A 16,455-nucleotide genomic window follows, 5' to 3' on the forward strand; every position below is an offset into this window, starting at 1 on the left:
ACACACACAGAAACCAAAAACCCAAAGCAAAACAAAACAAAACAAAGCAAAAACACTCCAAGGATCACTTGCAGTAAAATCAGGAACAGAAGCATTCTAGAACACTGAGCCAGGCAGCACACAGCTGCTCCACCACCACCAGAAGGCCCTAGGAAAGCCCAGTGCTCCAAACCCAGCCTGACATACCTGGAGGCATGACCATTTTGAGTCTTCCCTTGGAATCCTGCAGGCCCCACTCCTGGCAGCAGCCAGGTACCCTAGGGACAAGGTTGATGAGGCTCACACAGTTTCTACAAAGGGGTCTAAGGTTTCCCTTGCAGCAAAAGCGCTCCCCTGTCCTTCTCCCAGATGCAGGCAACCCTGACTTGCTCGTCTCCTGCAGGGCCACCAATGGCCAAGCCTGCAGGCCCCAGAAGGTGGCCTCTAATAAGCTAGAAAAGGATAGGAGGCACCCAGAAGCTCATCTCTCCCTTTAGCTGGCTGTCTATAAGGCTAGGGCTACAGGAAAAGTCCAGACGAAAGCATCAGAAAACCTCAGGAGCAAGGATAGGTGAACACTAGGATGGATTAATTAAGAAAGTTGCAAAATTACCCTTCCTGGATGGCTTTAGAGACCGGGCACAGGGAAGGGAAGGGTACTAATGTTTCTAAGCATTTACCACCTGCCAACATCTCACATACGTGAACTTGCCTAACATAAACATGCTTACCTTATATAAAGACCCACAAAATACACAGAATAAAAAGCAAATCTCCTTTCAGCCTGCAATTCTATCCTGCTTCTCAGAGGTAATTGGAGTGAATTCATTGGGTATGCATCGTTCTCCAACTTAACCTTCTCAACCTCTGGGAGGATAGAATAGGCCCATTTCATAGAGACAACGGGTCACTTCCACCAGGAGGCCTCTCCTGATTGCCACCCTTTTCCCCTAGGCAGAACTTCCTCCTGCCCCACTGTATGCCTGCACAGACTTCTGCGATAGCAGCTTTGCATTTCTTTATTTAGGTCTATGCTTCCTCAAGGAAAGATTATATTTTATTTATTTAATCCCCCAGTGCCAGCACAGTGCTAAGGACCAGTCCTTAGGTCAACTTCATTAAATATTTACTGAGGGAAAAGTGAACACTGAGGCTCTGAAAGGTGTGATAACTTTGGTAAAACCTGAACCCAGGTCTTTCTGGCTCCAAAGCCCATGCTTTTTCCACTGTAACATGCCCTTTCCCAGACCCACCTGAGCGTGGAGGTGGTTTACATGAACATGGCAACCTCATGAGGAACTTGACAGCCTGAAAGCCTTTGACTAGAAACTCCACCCCACACACTAAAACCTCCAACTAGCAGCCTCTCAGTTCACCAGGAGAAGTACCCCTACCACAGCAACTAGACTTGGCTAGGAAGGAGTGGTAGGCCTTCCTTTAAAGACCCCCTCTCCCTTCCCACCACATTCTCAAAAGCTCAGGGAGGGCCAGGTGCAGTGAGTGGCTCAAGCCTGTAATCCTAGCACTTTGGGAGGCCAAGGCGGGTGGATCACCTGAGGTCAGGAGTTCAAGACTAGCCTGACCAATATGGTGAAACTCCATCTGTACTAAAAATATAAAAATTAGCTAGGCGTGGTGGCAGGCACCTGTAATCCCAGCTACTCAGGAGGCTGAGGCAGGAGAATCGCTTGAACCAGGAAGGTGGAGGTTGCAGTGAGCCGAGATAGCGCCATTGCATTCCAGCCTGGGCAACAAGAGTGAAACTCCATTATCAAAAAAAAAAAAAAAAATTAGCCAGGTATGGTGGTGTGTGCCTATGGTCCCAGCTTCTCAGGAGGCTGAGGCGGGAGGATCGCTTGAGCCTATAAGCCAAGACTGCCCCATTGCACTCCAACCTGGGTGACAGAGCAAGACCCTGTCTCAAAAGGAAAAAAAAAAAAAAGCTCAGGAGGCCTTGCTTTCCGGCCAGCACCTCTGGCTCTTCATGGCAGGACAACCACGTTGGCCAGGGTTTAGCTGGGTGGGCTTTTCTGAGCTCAGCAGAAAGGACCCATACTTCCAGATGCAGAAGGACATGCCTAGTCCTAAGGGACTCCCCTAGGATGGACCCACTGAGGATACAGACAGACTGGCCTTCTCCTCTCCCAGGCTCTAGTCTCCAGCCTGGCCTCTGCCCCTTCTCAGTGGGACTTGACTTTCCCATCCAGACTTATGGAAGCAGAGGAGGGAATTTTGATCCAACTGGGGTTTTAAGATCCTCAACTTTACCAACATCTCCCCTAACCTCACTAGACTCAGGAAACACTTGGCCTTCAGCAAACTTAAGAGTAACTGATCCAAATACAGATGCCCCCCAAGAACCTTCCCTAAGGAATCAAAGGGGAAAGAATGTAGCATCTTCCCAGTACTCCGGTGGTCACGTGACCCCTCCTCTCCCTCAGTCCCCTACCAGTGGGTCACCAAGACCCCAGAGTCTGACAGTTGCTCAAGTCTGAGATGGCCCTCCATCCCACTGCCTCTACCTGAGTCCAGGTCTCCATCCATTCTCCTAGGATCACAATCACTCCCTCACCACTCTCCCCACAGCCAACTTTGCTACACCCTAGAGCATGCTCCATAAGCAGCCAGAGTAATTTCCTAAAACCTGTTCCTATTGCTCCCTGATTAAACTGCTTCAGTGCCCTTTGGTTAAAGTTCACATTCCCCAGCACGGTTCACAGGGGCCTCCGTGACCTGGCTCCCATGGATGCCTCCTAGTGCTTCTCTCAATACTCCCTTCCCACTCACCGTCTCCCAGCCTTATTCCTGAAATGTGTGATTCTCTCTCCATAACTTTAGGCTTTGGCATGTGTTTGTGACAGCGTTTCCCTTCCTCTTGCCTCCCCTTCACTCATCTACTACCCAGATGTCAGCTTGCACAAGACTGGACTTGAAGCCCGTCTGCTGCACTCCTAGCACCAGGACTGGCCCCTGTGGTTGAGTTTCTCAGAGAGTACTGTCATGGTCTGCTGCTGGACCATCTTTCCTGCTAACTATGAGCTCCTTGGGGCTGGGATTATGTGCTGCTCACCGCTGGAGCCCAGGACCTAGTATGCAGTAAGTGCTCAACAAATGCTTCCCTAACGGACGGGTAGGTGGAAGGTAGATGGCAGTAGAAAACGCTGTTCTCCCAGGCCTGCTGGTTGATTTCTACCAGGCCCCAAGTCTACCCTACCACTGTGGCTCACCCCTGCTCCCAGCAGAACCTCATCTAGCAGCTACCAGGACACATGAAGGTGTGAACACAGCATTCTGGACACACACCATGTGAGAGGGAAACTCAAGGGGCTGTGTCTCCCTGGGGCCTTCTAAACAGGCCATGGAGAGGAGCCGGGGGCCTGGCCACATCTGTGTGCAGGAAGAGAACAGATGGCTAGTCAGCTCCCTCAGAGCTCCCTGGGGACAGGCAATGTGTAGACACAGTTGATGGATGGCCTGATGGCAGGGTGGCCAGCAAGAGCTGTCCCTGTGGGGCTACAGTCATCAGGGTGTCCCTCCCAGGAGTCTGGAGGAGGCAGGAAGACTTCTCTTGGCGCATAACTGGGATTAGAACTGCTGCCAAGACAGGGAGCAGGAGGAGTAAAAGGAAGAGGAGGAGATAGAGGCTGAGGGTACAGAAGAGGCTGCAGTACCCCACACCACTCCCAGGCCTGTCCCAGGAAGCTGGAAATGCTGGGCTCACCCTGCTCCTCTCTGCTTGTGGCATGAGTCCCCACCACCTGCCTGGATGAGAAAAGATACGGGCTTCTTTCAGCCCTATGCGTCTCCTTATCCTGCCACATGGCTCTAGGAGATGCATAGGGATGGGGTTTGCTACTGTGTCCTCTGGCAGATGACACAGGCTGAGGCTTGGGGAAGAAGTCCTCTGGGCACCAGCTGGGCTTACCCCATAGGAGCTAGAGTGAGCCAGCATTTCAGGGATATCAGCTGTAACCTGGAATCCACCAGGGCCTCCAAAGCTAAACCGTCTACTTCCCCAAGGATGGGATAGCAGTAGCTAGTATGGGATAGCAGCAGCTAGAAGGGAAAGCTAGGAAATGTGAGATGCCAGGATGATCCCTGTGCTATAAAGAGAAAACCAAGCAGCATCTTGCATGCCAGCATGCCAGGCCCAGGGCCCCATAGAGGCCTTGCTGTGGTTCAGCAGGGAGCTGGCAACAATCCCCTGGGGGATTCATTCTTTAAGAAGAAAATTCCATCTGTTAAAAGCAGTGTTAGCCTGGAAGAACGCAGACAGGCATGGCAACATGTTACAGTCTTTGCTTCTTTTTTTTTTTGGAAATGGAGTTTCGCTCTTATTGCCCAGGCTGGAGTTCAATGGCTTGATCTCGGTTTACCACAACCTCCGCCTCCCAGGTTCAAGTGATTCTCCTACCTCAGCCTCCCGAGTAGCTGGGATTACAGGCATGCGCCACCATGCCCAGCTAATTTTTGTATTTTTAGTAGAGACTAAGTTTCTTCAGGTTGGTCAGGCTGCTGTCAAACTCCCGACCTCAGGTGATCCACCCGCCTCGGCCTCCCAAAGTGCTGGGATTACAGGCATGAGCCACTGCGCCCAGCCCAGTCTTTGCTTCTGACATAAAGACCCCTCCCTTGCTCTTCCCCTTCTACCTTGTGGTTCTCTGAGTTCCACCTAACCTGGTGGTTAAAACATAGTAGGTGCTCAATGTGTGCTTCTGGAATGAAGAATCCAGGTCTTCCACACAGGCCTCCTCCCATTCACTACCCTTCCCTGACTAGCAAAGCTGCCTAAACCCAGCTAGCTCCGGGTTAAAGGAAGGCCTGGAACCCAACTACAGTGCTTCCTGACAGTCTGATCCTGCTACTGCCAGCCCCTCTTCAGGCCCAAGGTGCTGCTGCGTTGAGCAGCCATCCTTAGCAGCTGCTTCCCCTCCCTGGGAGAAAGCTGGGACCGGGACTCTGCCTGTTTCCTCCTGTTAGCACTTCCTCCCAGTTCTGACTTTGACACATCTGGCTGGTCACTTAGTACCAAAAGATCCTGGTCAGGCAGCAGGGACCATGATCTGGACGATCCTAAAACCCACAGCTGGGAGGGGAAGATGGCCAGAGGTCAATTTGTCCTTCGTATACTATCTCCAGGCAGGACATTCAAACTGCTATGTAGCCACCCTATCAAAAGACCCCTGGGATTAGTGAGCTTGATGCCCCATGGAGATCTGTTCCTCCATCTGATACAAACCTCTCTGCTCCTGTGCCTCCTGCTGCTCTTTTTGCATGGGCAGCTGGGATCTCAGGGACAGTCAGGACATAGTATCTGTGCAGGTTTTATCCCTCTTGCTTTTCCAGGTCCATGCTTTTTCTCCTTCCAGGAGAGGTAATAAAGACTCTTGGAGCCCAAGTGACCTTTATAAATCAGATCTAGTTACTCCCCTGCTTCGAACCCTTCGATGATCCCATTTCACCGGGATGAAATCTGAATTCCAACTGTGACTTATAAGGTCCTCCATGATCTGCCCCTGCTCTCTCTGCAGCCTCACCTGGTATTCTCTTGCTCACTCAGGGGCAAGAGGAGGCTCTGGCCTGAGGTCATCTTTCCCAAAGATATAATCATACCAGCTGTACATCTCAGATGCTCCACGACAGCCCTAATTTGAAATCATTTGTCTTTTTTATCCCCAAGATCTAAATAACATGGAAATATTGTATTTTACCGTCCAGATTGTCTCTTATATCTGGAAGTGACACATGTTAGCCTATACACCCCAATTTAGGGCTCAGGAAATATGGTGCCCAAACCCCTAACCCAACCTTGTAATGGAGAAGCTGAATACTTTCACAGTAATTACTAACCAACAGCAGACCTCTCTCGAGGGCTCCAGAGCTGAAACTAAGGTTCAGGCAGAGTTTGGTCTAGCCCATCACCCTTGAGAAACGCATTATGCTGAATTCAGTTAGGTCAATCCAACAGACACAGAACACTGGAGGGAACCATAAAACCATGAGGCCGGGCCAAACTGCTCAGAACTCTACCGGAGTGAACCTTTGGGGACTTGTCCTCAGCTCCCAGACACGGTTGAGAGATAAAGGTGTGACTCCTCTAATGTCCTTGTCTTTCTTCATTAGGTTAAACATGGTGGGGGTGATGTTTGTAGGGGTGGCACCCCCAGAGAACAATGAGCATGGGGCACCTTCTCCTGAGCTCATGCTTCCCCACAAGCTCAGAAAGCAGCACGGCTTCCCCACTTACACACTGCCGGGCTCTGATCGCAGCTCGTGGGGACCCTGATTACCCAGTCAAGCACAACAGCAGGAGGTGCCCACATTCCCCATCCCTGCTCAGCCCAGGTGCCCAGGGAAGCACTCACATCGGATGGCTCCCTCCGAGGTCCCTCGCCGCTCCGCAGCCAGCTCCTGCTGAGTTCGCTGAGCTCTGGAATGGGCTGCACCTTGAGCCGTACGCTGTCCCCTGACTGCCGGATCATCTCCACAATTTCATCCCTGGACTTGTTCTCCACATTGTGCCCATTAATCTCCACCAGTCGATCTCCTGGCACCAGCCCCAAGGCCAGGTCCTTGGTGCCTGCACCAGGCTCAGCAAAGTGGACCACCCGCCGATAGGCCTGGCCCTCAGGGCCCCGATCCAGCATGGTTGTGCGCCGCAGGGAGAAGCCAAAGTCTCCAGTGGGCCGTCGTTGCAGCTCCAGCTCCCGGAGGGCAGGTGGGGGCAGGGGCACCACGGGGGGCAGGCGCAGGTCGACTGGGAACTTTTTAGTCACTAGCTCAGGGGCTCGGGATCGGTGCCCTGGTCGAGGGATGCCTGGGCCAGAATGCTGCACCAGCTGTCCCTCTAGAGTCCTCACCTCCACCTGTGGTGAGGGGGCGGCAGAGTGCTCTGAGGGCGTCGAGGTTTCTGAGGCGCTCTCATCCCGGCTACGCTGGGAGAAGGAAAAGCGCTTGACAATCATCTGTGAGTTCTGCTTGGCCAGTGAGCCGAACTTGGCTGCCCGCTGCAGCACCGAGCCACGGAAGCTGCCCTCCTCACCCTTGAGGTCATCGCTGGAGCTGGCTGTGCTTAGATGGCCCGAGTCCAGGATGATGCTGCCCCGGTTACTGTCGGAGTCAATGTCAGTGAGGTGTAGGTCAGAGCCGCTGGCCACCTTGATAGGGATGGGGTTGGAGATTTCCAGGCGCGTCTTGGATTCACGCTTGGAGGAGCGGTTCAGGTTGAAGAAGCCGCGTCGCAGGCTCATCTCCTCCAGGCTCCGAAGCTCTGCCGCTGACATCCGCTCCTTTTTCTCCTTCTTCTCCTTCTTCTCCTTCCGCCCGCCATCTTTGTCCTTGTCTTTCTTCATTAGGTTAAACATGGTGGGGGTGCTGTTTGTATGGGGTAGCACCCCCAGAGGATTATGAGTGCTTAGCACAGGGCCTTGGTGCCCCACTTTGCTGCTGTAAACAGAAATACAGAGAGAGAAAGGTTATTCGAACAGAGCCTCGTGTGTCTCTAGTCCAGACATAACCAAATGATACAGCTACTCCTCAGTGGGTGCTAGCTATGTGCCAGGCACTCTGCTTTACCCACTATTGTCTCCATTGATTTAATCCTTACAACCTTTCTATAGGTAGTTACTATTATTACCCCATTTTACAAATAAGGAAACTTGAGGTTTAGATAAGGCGGTAAAAGCCCGGATTCCAAAGCCTGTCATTTCCTTGACTCCTTGATAGACCAAGGCTTAGGTGTACCTGGAGGTAGTATGTGGGAGATCTGACTTCCTGGTAAGAGAATACTTCAAGCCAACCTGGGACCTGACTTAAGATTCAAACACAGGCCGGGCAGGGTGGCTCATGCTTGTAATCCTAGCACTTTGGGAGGCTGAAGCAAGAGGATCGATTGAGCCCAGAAGTTTAAGACCAGCCTGGACAACATAGTGAGATCCTATTTCTACAAAAATATTTTAAAAATTAGCCAGGCGTGGTGGTGCATGCCCACAGTCCTAGCTACTTGGGAATCTGAGGATTGCTTGAGCCCAGGAGGTTGAGGTTGCAGTGAACTATGATCACACTACTCCAGCCTGGGCAACACAGTGAGACTCTGTCTCAAAAAAAACAAGATTCAAACTCAAAGGAAAAAGAAAGGGACTTAATGCAACATCACCTCCCACAGACAATATTCGTTTAAGCAACAGACATCCCATTCTTTGGGCTCTTTCCTGAGCCTGTTATCCCTAGAGTAGCACCCTTAGCCACTGCCTAACAGAAGACCTCAAAGGAATCAACATTTATTTAATGACCACCACTGCCTAGGCCTAATACCAGGTACTTTACATGCACTATCTCCTCTGAACCTCACAGCATTCCTGCAAGGTAGATATCATTATTTCCACTGTACAAAGGAGGAAAATGGGACACAGAAAATTAAGTATATGTTAGTTGTCATACAGTTAATAAATGGTGATGTTGGGATTCAGTGGCAAATACTGTGTTCTTTCTAGGGCCTGGGTGACCAAAGTAAAGCAGCAAGAGAAGGAAGGGAAGTTCCAGACCAAACAGAGGATAGACAGCTGCGAGGTGGGGGTGGGGTAGGGTCCACTGGATAAACAGGATCCTAAAAAATTCACATCCTTTTCCCCAGACCAACACCTAAATATAGCCCTAGGAAGAAAGCTGTGGTAGCCTGAAAGAAAATCCCAGTCCCAGGGTGTGTGCAACCTACCCACCAACCTATTCAACCCCCTGCACATCTAACAGGACAGGACTGATAAAAACCTGGTGGGAAAGAGTTGAGAGACTCTTTCTTGTTCTAACCAGCAGGGAACAAGAAGAAGAAATAGGCCATGTCACCTAATTGGAAATTAAATGACTTTTTTTTCTCTCTCTGAAAGTCTACCCCTCTGAGTTTCAGACATGGGATCTATAATCTCATCCCTTCTAGTAATGGCCTCTTGCCAGGCCCTGGACAGGCCTTTCCTCTCTGTGTGCCCCACCCCCACAACCAAGCAGGGCCCTCCAGGATCTCCAGTCTACTGAGAGGGACCACCCTTCAACCCTGGTACAATGCTCAGGAAGGTATCAAGGTCAGAAATTACCAAAGGCCCTAGTGCAATGGCTAATTGCTTCCCCCTGCCCAGCATCCTGACTTGTGCTGCTCCTGGCATACCATCTCATCTCCTTTCTAGAGCAGTGCTGTCCATAAGAAATATAATTCAAGGCCAGGTGCAGTGGCTCATGCCTGTAATCCCTAATACTTTAGGAGGCTGAGGCGGGCAGATCACTTGAGGTCAGAAGTTCAAGACCACTCATGCCTATAATCCCAGCACTTTGGGAGGCCAAGGCGGGCGGATCACCTGAGGTTAAGAGTTAGAGACTAGCCTGGCCAACAAAGTAAAACCTCGTGTCTACTAAAAACACAAAAATGAGCCAGGCGTGATGGTGCACGCCTGTAATCCCAGCTATTCAGGTGGCTGAGGCATGAGAATCACTTAACCCAGGAGGCAGAGGTGGCGCCATCTCAGCTCACTGCAACCTCCGCCTACCAGGTTCACGCCATTCTCCTGCCTCAGCCTCCCAAGTAGCTGGGACTACAGGTGCCTGCCACCACGCCCGGCTAATTTTCTGTATTTTTAGTGGAGACGGGTTTTCACCGTGTTAGCCAGGATGGTCTCAATCTCCTGACCTTGTGATCTGCCTGCCTCGGCCCCCCAAAGTGCTGGGATTACAGGCATGAGCCACCACGCCCAGCCTTGAACTTGTTGGTTCTAAATGCTACATGCACAGTAACTGGGAGTTAGAAAACAGGAAATCTAGGGCCGAAAAGGCACACAGCCAGGGGCCTTGGCCAGGTAGTCTGAACTGATTTGGGGTGGAGGGGTACCTGACAGCCAGCATTCTCTCTTCAGGGCTCTACTGTGACAAGGGGAGTCTCTCTCCTCCTGAATGTTGATGGGGTGTGGCACAGACCTACCATAAACCAAGATGTGGGATCTTCAGCTGTTACCGCCCACCTTATATCTCACCCACCACTGCTTGGATCATCTTAAAGGGATGGTTTAGAAGATAACTCCAGGGACACTTGTGGGAGAAATGAAGAAAAAAATCCACCTTGGGGACTTGGATGGGACAACAAGAGTATCTTGGCCTCAGTCCAACCACAGAGAACCCAACTGACTATAATGCAGTCCCACCAAGACACCCAATTCTCGGTCTATAATGCTTACCCAATCCTGGCTCTTTGCTAGGGACTAGATCGCTGAGTAGCATGAGTGGAAAGGAGCTCCCAGAATTCTAGGATCTTTGGGCTGGAAAGGTCCCTGAAAAAGTCTCAGCAAAAGCTTGTTCCTCACTGTCATTGTGGCAGTCAGGACAGCAGATGGTCACAGCAGCAGCACAAGGAATGGCGCGCTGGCCAGAAGTTTTAGGAGATTTGGTATCTAGGCCTGGATCTGCCAAAAAATCACTGGGGAACCTTGAGCCTGTCACTCTGCTCAAGGTTGAACTACAGTATGATCTAGATCTCTTCTGGCTCTAAAATTCTAAATATCTAAGTTTCCTGTGGACACAGGTTAAGTTATTAACCTTCTGCCAAAGGCACCCTTCTCATTCCAACCCTGGGGCCTTCAGAGAATTGCGGCTATGTCAGCCCTGCCCTCACTACCTCTGTCCTGCCACCACCGTCTACACAGCTCACAAGGCACCTCTTCCCCACCACCATCCCCATAATCGTCAGGCCTGGCTGTGGACGTTCTCTCCTGACTCTAGACCTGCCTGGCTGCCTGCAGCCTCCCGTCCAGGATCAGATCTACAATGCAACTGCTGCTATATCGCCTTCTTGTAGACCTTGCACTTTCTGGCACCTCCTGGCCTCAGGTCCAAAGTCTCCAACAGCTCTGATACCACCACCTTCCTACTCCCTATCCGAGGCTGCAGTTTCTATCTGCCTCCCTTTCCTCTCCTACCCTCTCCCTCCACTCCAGTGAAGGTAACCTTACAATTTTCCTGACCTCCTTTTCTGCATTTCTCTCCTCACCATACTCTAAGAAGTTTTTCTTAATTTTAAGAAAAGGAAGGCATCTATGTAAGTTAGGGTATGGACCCGAATTATCTTGATCTTACTATCCCCAAAAACAAAAGGAAAGTACAATCTGTCAACTTATCTGCTCTATCACTTTAAGAGAGTAAGCATCCTGAAGGCAATGACCATTCAACTCAAATATACATCTATCTGTCCATTAGAGAGTGCATAAACAACGTTCATATTCATACAATGGAATACTACTCAGCAAGAAAAAGGAAACAACTAAAGATACACACAATAGGGATTAACTTCAAAATCATGATTTCAAGTGAGAGGGAAAGAAGTCTTTGACAAAGTACATATTGGTATGATGCTCTTTATATGAAGTTCTAGTGCAGGCAAAACTAACCTCTGGTGGGGGTAGGAGTGGGATTACATGAGGGAACTTTTTGGGGTGATGTTCGTGTCCTATATATTGATAGCGGTTTGGGTTGATAAGTATATGCATTTGTCAAGTCATCAAATGGTGCACATAAGATTTGTGCATTCAGCCAGGCACGGTGGCTCACATCTGTCATCCCAGCACTTTGGGAGGCCAAGGCGGGTGGATCACGAGGTCAGGAGATCGAGACCATCCTGAAACCCGTCTCTACTAAAAATGCAAAAAATTAGCCAGGCATGGTGGCACGCGCCTGTAGTCCCAGCTACTAGGACGGCTGAGGCAGGAGAATCGCTTGAACCTAGGAGGCGTAGGTTGCAGTGAGCCAAGATCGCGCCACTGCACTCTAATCTGGGAGACAGAGCGAGACTCCGTCTCAAAAAAAAAAAAAAGAAAAAAAAAAGATTTGTGCATTCATTGTTTGTAAATATTCACTCAAAAGAACTATAAATAAATATTGAACTCTAGTGAATGATATATATGTTAAAGTATTTGGGGCGAAATATACTGATGTCTACATTTTACTTTGAAATGCATAAAATTTTAAGACAGCTTGATGAGGTTGGGCAAGGTGGCTCACACCTATAATCCCAACACTTTGGGAGGCCGAGATGGGCAGATTGCTTGAGCTCAGGAGTTGGAGACAAGCCTGGGCAACATGGCAAAGCCCTATCTCTACTCAAAATACAAAAAAGTATCTGGATGTGGTGGTGCCTGCCTGTGGGAACTACTTGGGAGGCTAAGGTGGGAAGATCACCTGAGCCTGGGAGGTCGAGGCTACAGTGAGCCACAATCATGCCATAGCATTCCAGCCTGGGTAACAGAGTGAGACCCTGTCTCAAAAAAAAAAAAAAACAAAAAAAAACATAGCCTGATGGATGGACCAAGGGATAAAGATATGTAAAAGCAAGGATAGGAAAATGTTAATTGTAGAATCTAGGAGATGAAGAGTATTAATTGCAAAATTCTTTAACTTTTCTGAATGTTTGCAGGTCATTGTGATAAAATTTTGGGAAAAAATATGTATCTATCAGTCACTTCCTAAAGGCAAGCAACATAAAGATAAATAAGCCCAGTGTCAGATCTCAGGCTTTGCATATCAAGTAACAAACCTGTGAACAAATCTGAGTAAATAGGGCTGGGAGCGATGGCTCATGCCTGTAATCCTAGCACTTTGGGAGGCCGAGGAGGGCAGATCACCTGAGATCAGGTGTTCGAAAGCAGCCTGGTCAACATGGTGAAACCTCATCTCTACTAAAAGTAGCTGGGCATGGTGGCATGCACCTGTAATCCCAGCTACTCAGGAAGCTGAGGCAGGAGAATCGCTGGAACCTGGGAGGCAGAGGTTGCAGTGAGCTGAGATCACGCCACTGCACTCCAGCCTGGGCAATAGAACAAGACTCCGTCTAAAAAAAAAAATTAAATACAAATGAAAAAAAATCTGAGTAAATAGCTATGCAATCTCAGGCAAGTCACTTAAGGCCTCCATGCCTCCATTTCCTCATCTGTAAAATGCAGCTAATAATGGTACCTACCACCTAAAGGTGGCAGAATTAAATGAAATACATTTAATTACCCTCAGAGAGGTACCTAATAGTAGCAGGGCACATTTTTTGCCATCTAAATGGGACAGCAGAGAGGATAACAGGGTGCACAAATGACCATCAGCACAAGTATGACTAAAATAAGTCAAAACCTTTGTACACGGAAAGTAAAGTCCAAAGAAGTGAAGGTAACTTGATAAGCACAAGGCCAAGCTGGATCACACTGACTTGAGTCCAGAGGGCCCACGTAGCTAGTGCCAAGGATACTATGGACAGGCAATTTGTAGGGACAGAAATACAAATGGCCAACAAACATGAACAGGTATTCAGCCTCCACAATATTCACAGACATGTGAAATTGAGGTATACTATTTTCAATTAGCAGTTTAGTAAAAACTATGAAGGTTGATAACATCAATCAATTAGGGCATGGGATGCAGGGAGTCTCATAAGTCTTGGTGGAAACACAAACTGGTAGGTTGGTGCAAAAGTAATTGTGGTTTTTGCCGTTAACTTTTAATGGCAAAAACCTCAATTACTTTTGCACCAACTAATATATTTTCAGAGGTCAAGTTAGTGGTATCTATGAAAAAAAAAATTTTTTTTAAGAGACAAGGTCTTGCTTTGTCACCCAGGCTGGAGTTTGGTGGCTCAATCATAGATCACTGCAGCCTTGAACTCCTGGGCTCAAGTGATCCCCCTGTCTCAGCCTCCTCAGTAGCTGGGACTACAGGTGTGTGCCACCATTACTGGCTAACTTTTTAAAAATTGTTTTAGACACAGGGTCTTGCTATTCTGTCCAGGCTGGTCTCAAACTCCTGGCCCCAAGCAATCCTCCTGCCTCAGCCTCCTGAGTAGCTAGGATTACAGGCACCACCACTGCACCTGGCATATGAAAATATTTATGTACATATTCTTTGGGCAATTCCATTATAAGACATCTATAGGTACATTCACATAATACACACGGCTAATCCTTGCAGCATTGTTTATAATAGCAAGTCTATAAATATAAAAGTCCTTACTAGAGAATAGTAAAACTGGCCAGGTGCAGTGGCTCAGGCCTCCAATTCCAGCACTTTGGGAGGCCAAGGCAGGAGGACTGCTTGAGCCCAGGAGTTTGAGACCAGCCTGGACAACACAGTGGGACTCTGACTCCACAAATTTTTTTTTAAAAAGTAGCTAAGCAGTGGTGCACACCTGTAATACCAGCTACTTGGGAGGTTGACGTGGGAGAATATCACTTGAGCCTAGGAGGTCAAGGCTGCATGAGCCAAGATTCATGCTACTGTGCTCCAGCCTGGGTAGAGGGAGATTATGTCTCAAAAAAAAAAAAAAAAAAAAAAAGGCTGGGCATGGTGGCTCACACCTATAATCCCAACATTTTGGGAGGCTGAGGCAGGTGGATCACTTGAGGTCAGGAGTTCGAGACCAGCCTGGCCAACATGGTGAAACCCCATCTTTACTAAAAACACAAAAATTTGCCAGTGTAGTGGCACACCTGTAATCCCAGCTACTCAGGAGGCTGAGGCAGAAGAATCACTTGAATCCAGGAGGTGGAGGTTGCAGTGAGCCAAGATCATGCCATTGCACTCCAGCCTGCACGAGAGGGCGAGACTCCATCTCAAAAAAAAAAAAAAAGCTAAATTATACAACTGAGCAGTTATATAATTAAAAGTAAAAAGAATGAAGTAGATTTGTATACACTGACCTGGAAATATTCTATACTATATTGTTAAGTGAAAAAACAGGTTGCAGGATAGTTTATAATTTTGCTAAAATTTAAAAACCTATATTACATGTACATTTGCACAATATTTACGTATGTGTAGGAAAAACGTATGCTCTGGGGAGGAGACTGGAATTTTAGACGGGTCAAATAGACTTGTGTTTCATCCGTATTTTAATTTTTTTTTCTTTTTTTAAATAATAGAGATGGGGTCTCACCATGTTGGTCAGGCTGATCTTGAACTCCTGGCTTCAAGCAGTCCACACACCTTGGCCTCTAAAGTGCTGGGATTATAGGCATGGGCCACCACGTCCAGGCTATATTTTAATTTTTTATAAGAACATTCATGGGGTAAATGTGTATTTGCTTACACCTAGGAGCTTTAGGGAGTCGGATTATCTATCATTTTTCTTCTACCTTTCTTTCATCTCTTTTTTTTTTTTTTTTGAGACAGGGTCTCACTGTGTCCTCCAGGCTAGAGTGTGGTCGTGCAATCTCAGTTCACTGCAGCCTTAACCTCCTGGGGCTCAAGCCATCCTTCCCACTTCAGCCTCCTGAGTAGCCGAGACTACAGGCATGCCCCACCACACCCAGCTAATTTTTGTATTTTTTGTAGAGACAGGGTCTCTCCATGTTGCCCAGCCTGGTCTCAAATTCCTGGGCTCAAGCGAACTGCCTATCTCGGCCTCCCAAAGTCCTGGGATTACAGGTGTGAGCCACTGCGTCTGGCCTCCTACAGGAAATTTTAAAATAGTTATATAAGATGATATTTTATATAACATATATTAAACTATAAACATACATAATGCCTAAAATATATATAATAAGCTTTTTTTTTTTTTTAAATATAATAAGCTTTTAAAAAGCAGTCTGGCCAGGCGCGGTGGCTCATGCCTGTAATCCCAGCACTTTGGGAGGACGAGGCAGGTGGATGATGAGGTCAGGAGTTCAAGACCAGCCTGGCCAAGATGGTGAAACCCCGTCTCCACTAAAAATACAAAAAAGTAGCCGGGCGTGGTGGTGGGTGCCTGTAATCCCAGCTACACGGGAGGCTGAGGCAGAGAATCGCCTGAACCCGGGAGGCGGAGTTTGCAGTGAGCCGAGATCAGGCCACTGCACTCCAGCCCCGGCAACAGAGCAAGACTCCTCAAAAAAAGCAGCAAGTCTGGAAAAATTCTATCAAAAAATTGATCAGTGGTCATCTCTGGAGAGTAGGGGAGAAGAAGGGTAACACTTTAGTAACGCTTTAGCTTTCTACCTAATGATTCAACATTTTTCCAGACTAAAATAAATGTCTGGACAAACTAGTAGGTAATCCACTAACAGTAAAGCTGCAAACACGGTAATAGTCAGTTTAAGGATTGCCTTCATGTCTTGAAAAAGTTTCGGTGGCTTAGGGGACTTAGTTAAAATAGAGCTCACTGCTGTCTTGTGGCTGTAAGTGGGGACACATTTAAATGGGTCACCCTGCAGCTAGCAAAAGAAAGAAAGAAAGAAAGAAAAAAAAAACCCAGGAAATGGAAACTATAACGTTAGAGTCCCAAGACAAGGGTGCCCAGACTTGGCTGTGGCGGATAGATTCTTAGGTCAGTCCTCCTACCCCCACACCACACTCATAAATAAATACAAAGGAAATACTTTCCCAGGAGAGCCGGCCTCTCTCCCTTGACCTCTGACCTCCCTGAGTGGCCGTTTCCTCCAGCCCCGGGGCCCCCATCCCGGCTCTGCCCGGCGCCGAGGGTTGTAGCGGCGG

At 48.5% G+C, this 16,455-nt stretch overlaps 1 protein-coding gene across 1 annotated transcript in view; it reads right to left on the reverse strand.

Annotated features, from left to right (window-relative positions):
* MYO18A (myosin XVIIIA) overlaps nt 1-16,449 on the reverse strand; it is a 121,644-nt gene extending 105,195 nt beyond the window's left edge. Inside the window, exons 1-2 of the mRNA XM_011990361.1 lie at nt 16,380-16,449; nt 6,345-7,425 (exon numbers count right to left, since the gene is read on the reverse strand). Coding sequence (XP_011845751.1) covers nt 6,345-7,343 — 999 coding nt within the window. The 5' untranslated portion in view covers nt 7,344-7,425; nt 16,380-16,449. The remainder of the gene's footprint in view (nt 1-6,344; nt 7,426-16,379) is intronic.
* Between the last annotated feature and the right edge of the window lie 6 nt (nt 16,450-16,455).

Source organism: Mandrillus leucophaeus, unplaced genomic scaffold (assembly GCF_000951045.1).
Source record: "Mandrillus leucophaeus isolate KB7577 unplaced genomic scaffold, Mleu.le_1.0 Scaffold379, whole genome shotgun sequence".
Lineage (NCBI taxonomy): Eukaryota > Metazoa > Chordata > Mammalia > Primates > Cercopithecidae > Mandrillus > Mandrillus leucophaeus.